Consider the following 17271-nt stretch of genomic DNA (forward strand, 5'->3'; position numbering starts at 1 on the left):
TTTGCTTTGCAGCTGAGGATCTTACTGATTGTAGTTCTGCTGGGGAGCATGCCTAGAGGACAGGCATGAAGCAGGGGATTCTGGCACCTTTAGCCCTCTTGTCTTTAGTACCATGACCATCCTAGCCCTCCTTCCCTCCAGTTCTAATGCTGTTGGTTTCTGAGCCATCTCCAAATCCTGCCAAGTAAGCTTAATGTTCTCTTCTGCCCCAACTCCCTGCCTGCCAGTTTAGACTCTGCTCTCTTCTGCATGGCTAGTTGAGGCATTTGATTTGCAGGCTCTGCTCTCCTTGTTCTTGAGGGTGTGTATTGTTTTAGATAAAATTCCCTACAGTTATTTTTGTAAAATTTGAAAGTGATCACACCTTGGTCTTACCTTAGAGTAGTGGTTCTGAACCTTCCTAATGTTGTGATCCTTTAATACAGTTCCTCATGCTGTGGGGACCCCCAACCATAAAATTATTTTCAACCATAGCACCACTTTTGTTGCTACTTCATAGCTGTAATTTGCTACCGTTATGAATCATATTGTAAATATCTGATAGACAGGATAACTAATATGTGACCCTAAAAGGGTTGTGACCCACAGATTGAGAATCACAGCCTTAGAAGCTTATCTGGTAGTTTTCTTAGAACAGTGGTTCTTACTTGGTGACAGTGCTTTGCAGAAAAATGTGCTTTCTAGAACCTTGCCAGTGTTTGTAGACTGATTATCATAATGAGGGAAGTACTACTGTGTTAGAGACCAGAGATGCTGCTGCTCTCTAACAGCACATGATAGCTTTCACAGCAGAAGATTATCTGGCCTGAGGACAGCAATGCTGCTACCACTGCTGCCCTGGACATCCACCGTGTCTGCTTTATCACAGTCTAACGTTCATTAGTCCCCCTGGCCCTTAAAGCCAGCTATTGCGTATGCTGTTGTTACTGCATACTTTATTTCTGTTTGTAGCTTCTGTATCATGTATTACAGCTCAACAATTAACCCTCAGTTTTATTTTTCCCTTAAATTTCTTCTGATTTTTATACATGCTTTTAAATTTCCTTGTGAGCTTTTTCTTAGTGAAGAATCTTTTAATTTTTTAGGGGGGTGTCTGAAAGAGTGTGTGTATTGGTGTATGTTTAGCAGACACAGTGTTGAGTTACTTGTACTTAAATGACTTCCATAGTTTCAGTTTGGCTGTTGACTTGGTTCTCTTTTGTTTGGTTTGGTTTGCTAATTCATTACTCTCATGTTTTCTGGCTTCCATTGTTGATGCTGAAAACTTAACTGCCATTTGGTCCTAGAAAGCGTAGTCTGTCTTTTCTTACTAGTTGCTCATAATATTTACTTTTCTGTAATCTCACTAGGATGTAAATGTGAAGATGTCTTTGTTAATCACCTTTCTATCCTGATACCACACTGCAGAAAACCAAGTCAAAGGAGGGAGGGTTTATTTGAGCTCATATTTTCAGTCTGGTCAGTTGGATCCATTGTTTCTGGCTATTGTGGTCAGGAGAATATCATAGTAGGAAGACATGGAGCAAGAAAGCTACTCACCTCAAGACAGCTGCTAGGGAAGACAGAGGCGAGGGATGGGAGACAGAGAGTAAGGAGCCAGGGACAAGATACACCCTTCCGATGCATACTGCCTGTTCCCTGTTTGCTTAAGCCAGCCCTACCCTTTAATAGCTCATGCAGCCGTAACTCAGGCATGGCTATATCGAATCTGCATGCCTAGCATCCTCATAGGGCACGAAGAGCCGAGAGCCAACCCTTTCACACAAAAGCCTTTGAGACTCTTCTGTGCCTAACTGTAACTTTTTTTTTTCCTGTCAGGGCTTTTTCCAGGATTGCATTAATAAGATCAAATAACTAACCACTATTAATTTTACCTCCCTACTTAAGATGTAATAAAGACAATTTATTCTGAAAGTTAAATATTTGAATATTAGTATATTCAAGATATCCTAGTGATTTTAGTCAAGTAAATTCAGTATTTTTAGATTCTCACTTATTGCATATTTGTATTGAAAGAAGAAAAATCCTGTGTTTCTGACTGTTTATAGCCTTTCTCATCAGAAGAAAACTACCACAGCAGTTGTTACAGCCAGTCAGATAGTCAGTGTGGTTCTCCTCCAAGGGGTTGGTCAGAAGAGTTGGATGAACGTGGGCATACCTTATATACCAGTGACTATACTAAAGAAAAGGTACTTTTCTTTTTCTTCTTTTTCTCACCTAATAAACCTTGGCAGAATCCTCTCATGAGATGATTGTGTATGAGTTTTAATAGTAGTAAACTCATAATCTGGTACAGAGGTACATGTTTATAATCTAGCACTTGGGAGGCAGAGGCAGGAGTGGGGGTTGTTTGAGGTTAGTCTGAATTGATCAGCAAGACTCTGCAAAAAATCTCATGGGAAGCATTCCTCTTGGTAGTTTAATTTACAGTGGAGTAGTTAGTAATACTACTGATTCATGGTTTTGTTTGTTGTGGCTGGGGATGGAACATGGGACTTCACACATGATATGCAAACACTCTGCCACCAAGCTACTCTGTGATCCCTGCTTCCCGGTTTAAATGGACTACAGCAATGATGATTTTGTGGTACTGATAACCCATTCAGATGGATCTTTGAGAGCAGGCCTGCTCTCATTTGCTTAGGCTTCTTTAATAATAGTATTTCTGTATATTTCTCTCAGGAAAAGTTGAGGTGTTTTTTTTTTAATGATTTTTCTCAACTTGCAGTTATTATACACTCTTTTGGTTTTTCGAGACAGGGTTCTCTCTGTGGCTTTGGAGGCTGTCCTGGAACTAGCTCTTGTAGACCAGGCTGGCCTCGAACTCACAGAGATCCACCTGTCTCTGCCTCCCAAGTGCTGGAATTAAAGGCGTGCGCCACCAACGCCCAGCTTATTATACACTCTTACACTGCTTATATTCCTTCTTCCATTAGGACCAAATTTGTGTAAAACAAAAACCATGAATCTAGTATTTCATGATTAATTTAGTTTATGAATGGATCTCAATTTTTTATTTATTACCTCTGAAGTAATTTTCAATAACTGGTTTGCTAATTAAGGGTAGGGGGTAGACAAATAGCCCTCTTCCTTGCATATAAATAGTGATTTATACTTCTATAATAACAAAGACTAAATATATTTACCCCAGCAGTAGTCTTTCCCCCTTCATGTCCTGTATTATATTGTGTGCAGTTCTCTTGTTGCTATTTAAAATGCATTGAGTACAATGTACTGGCTGAAGGAAAGAATAAGGAATTGTGTAAAATAAGGCTTAGGTTGTAAAATTTTATATCTAAAAGTTGAAAATATTCTTTAATGTTTCAAACCTGTTTTCAGGATGGGTTATACCCTATATTAGCAGATGTGTCTTATGTTTCTTATTATGTTAAGTGATATTTGAATTACTCCCTGACATTTGAGGAAAAAGAAATCGATACTAATATTGAATATTACATTCATGGAACTTAAGTGTAGTTTGTTAATTTGTTAGTTTGTTGAGTTCATTTGTGTACTTGTTAGTTTGTTGCAAGTAGGATGAAATTCCTGAGAATAATATCTAATAACTCTTATAGTAGCCATTTAAAGTAGCCTTTATTTAAACTAAACAAAAACCTGTTGTGTTTTTGTAGTGGCTCAAGCATGTTGATGATCAAGGCAGACAGTATTACTATAGTGCAGATGGATCTCGGTCAGAATGGGAATTGCCAAAGGTAAGAAGCTCAATGTTGACTTTATGTGCATAATGAATGAAGACAGTTGCACTGGAACCCTAGACCCAGCTCATCCATCCATCCATCCAGAGAGAGAGAGAGAGAGAGAGAGAGAGAGAGAGAGAGAGAGAGAGAGAGAGAGAGAGAGAGAGAGAGAGAGAGAGAGAGAGAGAGTGTGTGTGTGTGTGTGTGTGTGTGTGTGTGTGTGTGTGTGTGTAACTCAGGCTTGGCTGAAGCTCCCTGTGTAGGTAGACTAGGGTAGATTTAAACTTACTTTACAGATTCATTCTTAGCTTTCTTTTATTCACTAAAAAGCAACTTAGTTAATTTGCAACTCTGTGATTCCCTAACATTGTTGGAGATGAACAGTTATCACCTCCTCATCCTGGTTATTCTCACTCAGGAAATCTTTTGATTTATCTTGAAACTGGTCTCTTATTATCCTGGAAATAAGAATTCTGCTTAGTACCAGTCGTGCTGTTCTGTGTCTAGTTATCTGGGGTTCTTACATGGAATTAGCCTTGTATTTAGTTCTTTTCAGGAGAAAGGATAGTGATGTTACTCAAAATCATTGTCAATGAAGGTGTATATAAGTGAATCAATCCTTTCCCTCCCTCCCCTCCTCCCTTCCCTTCCTACCTCCCCATTCTCTGTCTCTCTGTCTCTTTGTCTCTCTGTCTGTCTCTGTCTCTCTCCGTCTTTTGACACTACCAGGTATTGATGAACATAGGGTGCAGTGCAGAGTGTCACTTTTTGCTGCAGTATTGTAAACTAGTATTAATGTCAGACATGACCTTGGTAGTACAAAGGCAACACTGTGCAGTATATTATGTGTGTAATATGTTATAACATAGGTAAAAACATTCAAGATGGCTTAAAAAAAAAGATTTGTGTGTGTATGCCTGCTTGTGTACATGGGCATCATGTTGTGTGTGAGTGAGTCTTGCCTGTGGAGACCAGAAGGGGGCACTGCATCCCTGTAATTACAGGCTGTGGCAACTCCTTCATATGGGTACTGGGATGATGAACACCAAGTTCATGTAATGTAGCTAAGGAGGAAGGAGAGACGTGGTATCAGGAAGTTGTATTCAGAGGGCATCAAATGTGTCCTCTTACTGTGTTTCTTTAGAAAAATCTCTAGAAGCAATTATATTAAAATGGTAAAACTCAGTGCTAGGTTCTTTTTTTCTTGTTTATGTTTTATGTGTGTTGGTATTTTACATGTGTGTCTGTGTGAGGGAGGATCCTCACAAACGGGTTGTGAGCAGCCATGTGGTGCTGAGAATTGAACCTGGAAGGGCAACCTGTGCTCCTAACCCTGAGCCATCCCTCCAGCCCACTAGGTTATTATTATAGTCTGTTTTTATGTATCTGGTTAAAATAAGTCAGTAAGATTTTAGTTCAGATTTTAATTTTTTTATGGGAATTAGAAACATGTTAAAGCTTGATCAGCTTTTTAAACTAAGGGTGTTTAAGTTGTGGGGTTTGTCTTGTGTTTTTCTTTGATTGTGTGTACTTTATCATCATCTAACATTTCGTTGTGCTTTTTTGCTCCTGTGACTTCTCTGTGCCTGGTAAATGTGAGCACATTTAAAATTATGAGTATTTTCATATTAATTTTATATTATCTTTGTTTCCACATAGAAAGGCTTTCCTAAATTGTAATATTTACAAGTTCAAAAGCTAGGCAGGGTCCCATGAAATTTCATATACAAGCTTACACACAACCACCCAGTGATTGCTAGTGAAGATTGTATTTCAGAGAAGCCCTATGTAGCAAACAGTTGGGCCTCTTTACATTTGAAATGTCTGACACAGGACTTTGGTGATCCTTCAGCATCATCATTGTTAGTCTAGAAATGATAATCTGAAGATTGCTGTTTGTCAAAAAATGCTGAATTGAAAACAAACACCCATATGTGTTGACTTCTTTGCCCAGTTTCATTGTGGAGAAAGAGTAACAGTTTTGTTAGATGGCTACTTGTATGCATTTACTTTGGAGAGTCAAAAAAGGACATATTGTGCAGAGAAAACATGTACTAAATATAGTTGTTGAAATTATAATCGAAATCATTAAAGGCTAAGGTTTGCTGGACTATTTTTTAGGGCTTCCTTTAGCTCCAGGAAAAGAATGCACCTGTTTAGAAGTTTATTCCTGTTATTTTATTACAACCTAAAGCATTTAAAAGTTGCCTACATAAGGTAGCATAATTCTCAAAGCTTTATAGTTCTTCATCTTTCTATATGATTTACTTAACATTCCAGATTCCTCCATAGTTTATACTGTGCTGATAACACATTAATTTTGTATGACATTTTCTTTTAGCAGCAATTGCCTGTCCTGTTTTTCTTACACAGTTGTTATGTTCAGAAGTAGTGTTCTGAACCTGTGTTACTTTAGGAAAACAGTAGTATGTCTAGCCTTAAGTGAAACAAAGACAAACTCCCAAAACATTAAATATAAAAATGGTGTGTGAAAAAAAAAACAAAAAAGAAAAAACTTACTTAAACCTTATGGTAACTATGGTAGTGTTGAGGAAGGCCAGATGTTTCCACTTCATTCACTCTTCGAGCAACTCTGTAAGGTGGCAGGTCTGCTCAGTCTTTTTTGCAACTGAGGAACAGTTTATAGGGAGCAAATATTTTACAGAAGATGACATTAGCTGGGTATATCCAACTGTAAAATATAGGATCTCAGTCATGTCACAAGGCTGCTCACTAAGAAAACTGAGAGTAGACAATTATTAGTGGTGTTCACTTGAATATTGCCTAATGATCATGTGTCATTGTAGATCCACGTTTGTATCTTTTCTTTATGAGGTATATTTTTTTTCCTAGTATAATGCTTCATCTCAGCAGCAAAGAGAAATAATTAAAAGTAGGAGCTTGGACAGGCGGCTGCAAGAACCAATAGTGTTAACCAAGTGGAGACATAGCACCATAGTGTTGGACACCAATGACAAGGTAAGAGCTTGGAGAATATGTTGAGAATTTTGGCAAGTGTTTTTGGGGAATTATATTGTTTAGAATGAGTTCTAGCCATTTATACTAATCTTTATGTAATATTTTGCTGTTAAATACAATTCTTGGCTAAAATATCGACTTTTCCTTTGAGTACAAGGTAACGTTTTATTTTTCCACTATTTTACACATACATATATAAAGTACTTTGGTTATTTCACCCCCTCACTACCCTTTCTTACATTGTTCCCACTGACCTCTTCTCAACAAATCTCCCCGCTTTCATTTGTTTGCTTTTACAGCCTGCTACATTTAATAGGGTTTCCTGAATGCGCTTGGGTGATATTTATTTGGGCAAGGGCAACTTATCAGTGGCTACACCACTGAGGACTACGATACCGCCCCACTCCCAGCTATTAACTATCCTCCCTGTGTGTGTCGGAATGTTGAGATGCCTAGTCTTGTCACGGTCTTATGCAGGCAGTCACTGTTGCTTTGCGTTTATGGATGCAGCAGCCACTTAATCTCCTCATCCTCTGGCTCCTAGTTCTTTCTCTCTTCTCTGATATTCCCTGAGCTTTGGAGGGTGGTACAGATATACCATTTAGGGCAGGGCACTCGATAGTCAGTTAATTCTTGCATGAAAATTAGTGGTTTTGTCTACATGTACTGTGAAAATATTTTCTTCTTAATTAAATGTATTTAGCATCAGCTTATTATGTAGTAGTTTTTGACTTAAAGGTTTTTTTCAAATTTTGTACAATAGACCAACTTTTTGGGGACTCACTGATGTCTGATGTATGTATTTGACACATTTGAGCTAGTGTATGTGTGTATATATGAGTGTGTGTGTGTATATATATACTGATACTACACTACATATTTACTTATACCTTACACTATACTTACATACTCTTACACTATTTTAAAGCCACATTTACTGTCTTTCATCTCCAGGAAGGTTCATATAATACAGATTTCATTTTCTTTGTCCCAGGAAAAGCTGGGATTCTGCTTGCTTTATTTTCTCACACAGCATTGCTTTTATCATTCTGAGAAGTAATGTTTTTTGTTTCTAATAGGGAATGAATTTTGATGCAGGTTTCAGAAAGGGTGCTTTTTTTTTTTCTCCTTCAGTTTCACTGTTAGTATATGGTTTCCTTTCAGGGCATGGTGGACATTTACTGTGCATTTGTAAAACATCAGTCATACCCTTGTTAGAAGGTGATAGGGATGATAACATTCTAAAACTATTACTTTTAGAAGATCTTTGTCATTGGGGACTCCTTTCTTTTTCTGTAAAGCCATCGTCACTTTTCTTTTGTAGCATACATAATTAACTGGTTTTCCATGGCTTTGCTCCTTTTCTTTCTTTTGAAGCAGGATCTTTCTCTGAAGCATAAGCTGACTTGGAACTATCTTAGTAACTTTTGTTTTGCTGTGAAGGGACACCATGATGGAGGCAACCTTATAAAGAAAACATGTAATTTAGGGGCTCACGATTAAGAGAGCTGTGTTTCATGGTCATCCTGCTGGGGAGCATGGCAGTAAGCAGGAAACCATGGTGCCGGAGCAGTAGCTGAGAACTTACAGCTGATCCACAAGCACAGGGGTGCGGGAAGGAGTGGGGAGGGACCTACTGGTAATAATACACCTCTTCCAGTGAGGCTGCACCTCCTAAATTTCCCCAGATACTTCCACCAACTGGAGACCAAGCATTCAGATAAATGAGTCCATGAGGGCAGTTCTTCAAGCCACCACAGTGACCCTCCTGCCTTTGCATCTAGAGTGCTAGGATTGTAGGTTTATATCACTATGCCCGGCTAAAGTGAACTTTGTTGGTACTTCTCTCCCCCCCCCCCCATGTTTGGCTACTTTCAGTCTTAAATGCTTTTTAAACGATTGATTTCATTCATTTCAAAATAAAATGTTTTGTTAGTGCAATTGAGTGTAAATTAGTCTTTGTATATAAAACAAGGTAGATTTTTAAAGTAGACTTTAAAATATATATAAATATTTAAAATGTATATAAAACAAGGTAGACTTTTCATATTTATAATATGAATTTACAGAACAGTAATGAAAGTAGACCAATTTCTGGGTTTTATTTTCAAGAATATTTTATCTCTAAATGTAGAAGTCTAGAAGATACTAAATGATGTTTTAGAATCAGTGTTATTGAAGATGTATTTGAAAATATTAGTATTGAGATTTGCCTAGCAAGGAAGATTTCCTAGAGGTATTTAATGGAAAATACAATCAACTCCAGGAATTGGATTTATTTCTAGGTATACAGAAAACTCTTTGGCAAAAGCTATTGTTGAACTACCTCCACTATCTCTTTCAGTGAGAATAAAGTGAGTGTTTTGGTGAGGCATACTTAGAATTCCTTTTTCCAAGTATCCCATCATATTCGAGGGTGAGTGTGCACACACACACACATTTCTGTGAGATTCAGCTTTAATCTGATCCTCGAAGTCACCTATACCGAGTGTTACTTCATGTCCTTTTTCATCTAATTGCCCTTAGGTGACAGCAATGTGACTGTCCTGAGAACAAACATTTACTTATTTTTAGTAGAAATCTCTCTTCCAGTTTGCCATTTGAAATAGACTCACAGCTAATTGCTTCATTAAGTAAATATTTCCATTTCTTTTTATCACCTAAACATGCCTTATTAAAATAGGGCAGTCTTTGAGGTTATATAAAAAGTGACTGCATCAGAACAGGCTTATACATAATGGGTATATGTCTTAAATTGAATAAAACCCAGTATTGTGTGGCAAGTGTTGTTATGACATGGATCCTAGTTCAATAACCTTGAAGGGGAGGTAGTTGTGGGTGTGTCTATGTTTATTGCATCCAAGTGGTTTTCTTTGTTTCTGCTTATGTATGGCTCTTACTAAATAAAACTGTTCATGAGCTGGGTGGTGGTGTACGCCTTTAGTTCCAGCACTTGGGAGGCAGAGGCAGGTGGATCTCTGTGAGTTTGAGGTCAGCCTGGTCTACAGAGTAAGTTCCAGGATAGGCTCTAAAGCTACACAGAGAAACCATGTCACGAGAAACCAACCAAACAACCTCCCCCCCAAAACCTGTTCATGGATGTAAAAGATGTATGTATACATATATACTTACAGAGGTACATAAGTGGATACTTGCTTCTTTATTCTAGTTATAACTGTGTATTCATTATTATTCTCATTTGTGGATTTTATGTATGTGGGACCTATATTGCTCTTATTCAATTGCTTTGTAGTTGGTGAATCATTAAATCCTCTTTCTCCAGCTGTTTTAATTCACATAGAAGTCATATGACTGAAATCAGAAAAAGTACTCAAATGAGGTTGAACTGAAGTTTAGATAAGCCTAGTTTCTTTTTCTAGAGTTTATGGATAGGATTTTAACATTTTGTCTATCAGTGGTGTCAGCTTTGGTTGTGAGATTGTCCTTTCAAAGGTTTCCGTGTAAGTCTTGATTGCTGTGTAGTTTCTGTGTGTATAAATTATACCGAGTGCAAACTGAAGATGTTTTTCCAAGTGAATGAGTGTTGAGGTCAGAGGCATTGTTACCTACATTCCTAGGGTTGTTGAACTTGCAGTTTCATAAGTATAGACACTGGGATGAACAATGTGGAGGTGGCTGTTCAAGGGACTGTTTGATCGGATTGGCAATTAGTAAGCAGTATTGGCATGACTTTCATCCTCTTTTCCTCAAATTATTCAAAGCATCTAGGAAAATGGAGAAAATTAAATACAAAGTAGGCGTTGGAACAAAAAATGCTTTCCAGTCTTATCCTTCATAAGAAATACTGTATTTGTCTTTTAGTTTTGACCAAACAGACTGCTTATAGGACCCCTTGCTCATTTGTGCTTATGATATTCTTGTAAACTTAAACATGAAAACATCCCCCTAGTGTATCACTAATCTTTAAATGCTCGATTTCAATGGCATATATTTTATCGTTGTATCTAATTATTGGAGAGTAACTATAAATTCCTTGAAATACGGATAACAATTAAATTTATTTTCTCATTGCTTTAGATTAAAAATTCCATTGTGTCAATTACACATAATTCTTGTGAATGTTTCTAGCATAGCCCTCAATAATCATGTTTATCATAACTACTAGCATGTTGTACGGTGACTAGAATGTAAGTAATTTTAAAAAGGGTTAATTAAAACTGATATGCTATTTTAGCCAACATAGTTGTTATAAAACATGCCATAGTTTGTAAACTTCTAATAAAATCTATAGTTTTCAGCTCAGTGCCATCCTACTTTTAGAGCTGAGCTAGAATAACAAGGAAATGGTTTCCTTTGTTTGCTTTGCTCTCCCACTGTAAACACAGGGTGAAACAGACATGGTTAAAATAGAGTAACGTTTCTCATTACTTATTTCTTGTAGGAGTCTCCAACTACCACAAAAAACTGCTTACCTGAAAATGAGTCTTCTCCTACCTCATCAAAGCATCAAGATCCAGTTAGTATATTAGAAACATACAAAACAAATAGCCTAGCCTTTTCAGTCATTTTCAGTAAATTAATTTTTTAAAAATATAATGTTGGAATATTTCTTGTGCCTCTATTAAATTTTATTGGCCTTTGAGGAAAAAATACAATTTAAACAGTTTTAAGAATCAAGTTTTAATTTGTTTTAAAGCCCCCTTTGCGCAAAATATGGTATTAATTTTATGTCATATTTCTAAGTAAGAAATTTATACTTGGATTTTAAAAACAAAAATTTCCAATCCTGGCAACGGTAGAGCATGCCTTTAATCCTGGCACTTGGGAGGCAGAGCCAGGTGGATCTCTGTGAGTTCAAGGCCCGCCTGTTCTACAGAGTGAGTTCCAGGACAGGCAGGGCTACGCAGAGAAATCCTGTCTCAAAAGACAAAAACAAACAACATCAGAAATTTTCCAGAGAATATTGCAATTATACTTCACTTTCTTTCCCAGGCCAGCAGTCTAAAGGTAAGAAGTATGCCTTCCTGCCCAGCGGCATGGCTGCCCTGTGCATCTGTGGTATGGAAGGCCTTGCTGGTGTGACCAGGGAACACTGGCAGCTTCTCTTCTAACAGTGTAGCCTGCTCTCATCCTGGTATTTCCACTCTTGCTCTTCCTGTCACACTGATCTGCTGTTGGCCTGCATCGCTGTCCCTTATTGGGTTACAGTTAACATTTTTAAGGACAGGACAGCAAGACTCTGCGCTTGGACTGCTGTGTCCCTAACTCATGCTTCCTGTGTCCTCTTCCCCCATACTACAGGACACTTTGGCTAGTCTCTCAGCCTTTCCTCTGCAAGGAGACTCCCCCACACCTCTGCCTTGCAGCTTGTGCATATCCACCAGAATAAAGTTCAAACTTTGCTTCCTCGGAGCACGTGGGCTAATCCCCTAGGCTAGCTGAGATTTCCTTGTGATGCTCTTCATAGCAAGAGTTCTGTTTACTTACTTCATAAAACCAAGAGCAGTGCTGGCACCCATTGGGATCAGCTGTCTTCCCCACCAAGGAGCACCATTGGCAGAGCCACACAGTAGCTGCTCAGCAAACACTTGCTGAACTAATAAATGCAACGCTACCTTTTCAGAAGATAAACTTTGATAGTCACTATTTGATGAAATATGTCAGACTTGAGATTCCGTACAGGCTTGGGTTTGCAGACATGCCTCACTTCTACCGATCATTCCTGACCTTTGTTTTTTCCTTCCCCACATATAAATGTGGAGATACATGCATGTCTTCAAATTGTTATTCTCCTATATTTTGTGGTTTTCATCACATTGTGTATATACTATCTTTGAACGTTTAATTAGCACTAAATAAGCTAAGAGATAATGGTGGAGTGTAAAAACAATACTCTCTTTAAACCTTTTTTAAAATATAGGTAATATATAGTTCACAGAAACCTCCTCTTAGACTATGTTTTAATGAAAAGGAATTTCTAAGTGATTGTAGAAACATGAGTTTGTAAATCTACATACAGTTTCAAAGCACTGTTTGCCGATTTTCCCTGTCCATTTGACAGCCATTAATCTGTCCTGGATGCAGAGTGCCCTCTGATGGCCACCACAGGAACTGCCTCACCAGTGCGCCTTCTGTTTGTATCCTTTAGGTTAACACAGAACAGCTGTGTTGCCTCTACCAGGACGACTCTGTTTCCACATAAACAGGGCGTTGCTTTCCTTCCCTGCGTGTCTCTTCTGCTCGCTTGCCTCCCACTGAGACTGCTGTCCCTTTACCTTTCTTCCTGGTGTCTACTTTCAAGGCCTCCTCTGCCGGCTCTGCTTCTAAAGTGTACCTGTCTGTCTCTTCTTTTCATAGTTAGGGACTACAAAGCTATTTCCCCCTCTCCCTCTATGTGAGTTAAAATCTTGGTGTAAATGGTTAGTGGAAATGAAGGTACAGATTTAGAAGGTTTTCTAAAAATGTGACGTTGAAACAGATTCTGTTGGATATCTAGCTGTTAAACTTGGCACTTTCCTCAGTATCCTCCATTTCCCCTGAGTGTCATCCCTGTCCCTTCATGTCATGTGTGTCTCTCTGGAATTTAGCCTCTTTCTCACTATCCTTGGTCGCACTCAGACCTTTAGCATTTCTTTTATTAGATGGGTGTAGCTGATTCCCAGCCATGCGACAGACTCTTAGTACCTCTCTTCTTGCCACTTGTCTGCCTTTCTAAGTAATTGGAGGACCCTGGCATATGCTCTCTGCTTTTTATTTTTACCTCCTGTCTCCATCTTGTTGACTCTACTCGTTAGTTCAGGGGTTAGCTCCTCTAGGAAGCTGCTCTAATTCTGTCCTTTCTCTCCCAGGGCGAATTCTGGGTTGAGATAGGTGTGCATTTCTCATAGCACTTAACATACTGTGTGGTGATTGGTTGGCATACTTTCTATACATTTGGATGTAGCAGGTTTTGTTCTTTTATATTCAAATGAGAGTGCCTAATACTTAGAGCACCAGTACTTCTGTCTTCCTCCTTCCTGGTTAAGATTTGATGAAGGCTCTGACTCTTTTTGGACAGTGCCTAAACAAATACAGCTGTTTGTTTTGTTTTATCCATTTGTTGATTCTGGTAAGAATCCCTGCTTTTTGTTTTTTCCCATTCCTGCAGGAACTGTCTGTCATTGCTGCTGTTCATTCATTTTTTTCCCCTTTATTTTGATACCTGTATGTCTGTCCTGCTGCTGCTGCTGCTTGTGTGCTATTCCACTTGTGGCTCTAAAAAGTATCTCAGAGCCTCACTTCTGCCAATTCACCTTAAGTGGCCTATTCAGAGGGATTAATATTACTTTATTCTTTGGAAAATTTCTCCCTGTATCTACTGAAAGGGCAATAAATTCAGAAAGCTCTTATGTAATATCTTACATGTACTTAAGATTGTGCCTTTGACATTTTTGTTGAAAGGCAAAAGGGTTCTTATTACATTTGCATATCTGAGATCAAACAGCTATGCTTTGTAAAATGATGGCAATAAAATTATGAACATGTTATTTCTAAGTTCTCAATATGCCAAAAATAGGAGTTAATAAATTTTCAGCTAGAGATGCAAAGTTTCAAACATTATCTTGTAAACATTGAGAATTTGGTATTTTGTTATTTGCCATACAAAAAGATTTATTTTTCTCATTCAAATACCTAGAGATAATTTGCTGAGGAATCAGTCAAATAGAAATAAGTTTTAGGGCTGGAGAGATGGCTCAGTGATCAGGATTTCTTGCTGCTCCTACAGAGGACCTGATTTTGGTTCTCAGCACTCATATCAGGCAGCTCATACTGTCTGTGATTCCAGTGCCAAGGGATCTGACACCCACTGTGACCTCTGCTGGCATCTGCACTCATGAGCACAGGCCCACAAACAGACACACATGTATCTACATAATTAGAAATAAAGCAAATATTCAGTTGAGTTATAATTGCTTGTTGTCTCATACACATATTATTTGGAGTGTTGATAATTACAGGAGCCACCAACACATTTTGATTAATCCCATTTATATAGGAAACTAATACACTGAGAAAGTTTTACTTCATTTTTATTTGCAAGACTTTAAAGATAACATCAGCTAGTGATGGTTAATGACAAAGCTTGTGCCACTTTTTCTTTTTTAACATCAGCTGGCAAATACATCTAGTATTTGGTAGTAAGTTTAATGAAGCACATACTGGAATTTCTTTATATCACATTAAACTCTATGTAGCATAGTGGGTACTTTTGAGTAATTTATCAGTCACTTCATTTGTTATGCCTTGTCATTGTTATGCTCTGACAAGATTAGTGCATTCTTTTTCATATGTTAATTTTGTACTATTTATCATTATCACATCACATCAGATTCTTTGTACGCTTTTTTCCCCTGGTGGTTATTCGTGAAACTTAATTGCTAGCAAAGTATCTGATGACTACCATGACTTAGGAAAAAAAATTGTTTTGCTAGTTGTAAATGGTTAAGGAGGTGAAGGCATTCAAGGCCAGACTTGGGTTTATAACAAATTCCAGGCCAGCTTGGGCTGCAAGAGTCCTTAACTATAAATTACTGATTATAACGTTAGAAAAATGTAAGACTGATTAAAGTGCTTTAATAATAGGGGTGTTAAATATACTAACTGTTAAATATACTAGCTAGTTTTTGGATTGCACAACCTGGGGATTCCATTGGTTATTACAATTTGGACGTTATTGTTTATATGAATTCTACATTAAAAGTATCACTTTGTTCCATAGGGTCAGGAGAAATATGGATTGTTAAATGTAACAAAAATTACTGAAAATGGGAAAAAGGTTCGGTAAGTATGAACTCTTTACTATTCTTACATGTTTATCTGATTGAAGTAAATGAAAACTTATAGTCTAGTAGAACTGATAAAACATTTTAGAGCAGTTTCAATCATGTATTTTCTGACTTGTTTTCTGTAAAATATTTTTTATTAATATCTTTAAAAATAATATTCAGAAATAAGAACCACAAGCCAGTCCTACCTGTCTTTTTTATATGGGTGACGGGTATTTGAACTTGGCCCTTCATATTTGCAAAGCTTCTTCTACCCACTGAACCATTTATATACTTGGAAAATTATCTATGCAAAACATTCAATGTGATACTGTGTACAATAGCAAAACTGTAAGCACCCCAAATGTCTGTCAACAGCAGGCCTAGTTACACGCTTGCAGATAATGACTGACTTACTAGTGATTAACTATACTAACAACACATGCTGTGCCAGTTCTGATGCCATGAAGTAGAGTCATCTCCGCGATAAATGTAAAACAGAGTGTGTTTAGTAATGTCATCTATGAACATGCAGCATCCACATGTGAATCCTCTCTGGAAGAAAGCGCTACTGCACAGGGGACCTGAGAGGGGAGCACAGCTAGTTAAGGCTTTCCTACAGTACTCAGTGTAGCTTTGTTTGTTATTTTGTACCACCACTAATTGCTCGTTGAAAGGAAAAAAATGCCAAAGCAAATGTTTCTTCAGGATCCTCTTGCTTCCTCCTCTTTCTCCTCCTCTTCCTCTTCCTCCTCCTCCTCCTCCTCTTCTTCCTCCTCTTCTTCTTATTTTGGTTTTTCGAGACAGGGTTTCTCTGTATTGCTTTGGAGCCTGTCCCAGAACTCGCTTTGACCAGGCTGGCCTCGAACTCACAGAGATCCGGCTGCCTCTGCCTCTCGAGTGCTGGGATTAAAGGCATGCGCCACCAACACCCGGCCTGAATATTATTTTTAAAGATTGAATCTAGGTCCTTTGCAAAAGCAAAAAATGGTTTTAACCACAAAATTCTCTTCAGCTTCCAGTAGACAGTGTGTTTAAAAGACCCATATATAGGGCTAGCTAGATGGCTCAGGGGGTGAAGGTGCTTGCTGCCCAAGTCTGGCAATCTCAGTTGAACTTCTAGGGCCTGCATAGAAGTGGAAGCAGAGAGCCAACTTCAGAGATATTCTCTGACCTCCACATGCACAAACACACACAATAGTAATACATAACACTTTGAAAAGAAGACCCATATACATGAAACATCTAATTCTGGTTGTCTTTGGAATATGGTTTGGAAGAGAAATGGGAGTGTTTTCTGGCACACCAGTGTTTTTCAGCCTTCCTAATGCTGTGACCCTTTAATACAATCCTTATAAAATTTTCATTGCCACTTCATTGACAGAAATGTTGCCACTGTTAAGCATTATAAATATCTGTGCTTTCCCATGGTCTTAGGCAACCTTTGTGTAGAGGCTCATTCAACCACCAAAGGGTCACGACCCATAGGTTGAGAACCACTGTGTTATACATTTTGGTAGTGTGCACATACATGGAGGCACACTGTGGCTTCTCTTTATAGTATGTGGGTCCAAGGGATTGAACTCAGGTCATCAAGCTTAGCAGGTATGTTTACCTGATGAACCACCTCACGAGGCTGTCCTTTACACATTTTTATATTTGGAGTTTTTACATATATGTGTTGCCTTTGTAATTTAGTAATTTTGAAAAAAATCTCATCTTAGTGAGCAATCAGTCAGTAATTATATACTTTTAATGTATCTAGTATACTGCCTGTCATTCCAAGTATGTTTCATCTGTATGGTTTTAAAATAATGTTCTTAATCACA

At 38.1% G+C, this 17271-nt stretch overlaps 1 protein-coding gene across 5 annotated transcripts in view; it reads left to right on the forward strand.

The window, feature by feature from the left end:
* Window positions 1–17271, forward strand: part of Arhgap12 (Rho GTPase activating protein 12) — an 89615-nt gene that overhangs the window by 53032 nt on the left and 19312 nt on the right. For 2 of the 5 annotated variants that reach the window (XM_005085161.4, XM_021236014.2), the window contains exons 5-9: window positions 2049–2189; window positions 3633–3713; window positions 6552–6677; window positions 11080–11154; window positions 15397–15458. In XM_005085161.4, the coding sequence (XP_005085218.1) occupies window positions 2049–2189; window positions 3633–3713; window positions 6552–6677; window positions 11080–11154; window positions 15397–15458 (485 nt within the window). The remainder of the gene's footprint in view (window positions 1–2048; window positions 2190–3632; window positions 3714–6551; window positions 6678–11079; window positions 11155–15396; window positions 15459–17271) is intronic. The other 3 variants (XM_005085162.4, XM_005085165.4, XM_021236015.2) reach the window with 3 other exon arrangements.

This window comes from Mesocricetus auratus, unplaced genomic scaffold (genome assembly GCF_017639785.1).
Source record: "Mesocricetus auratus isolate SY011 unplaced genomic scaffold, BCM_Maur_2.0 Super-Scaffold_100013, whole genome shotgun sequence".
Lineage (NCBI taxonomy): Eukaryota > Metazoa > Chordata > Mammalia > Rodentia > Cricetidae > Mesocricetus > Mesocricetus auratus.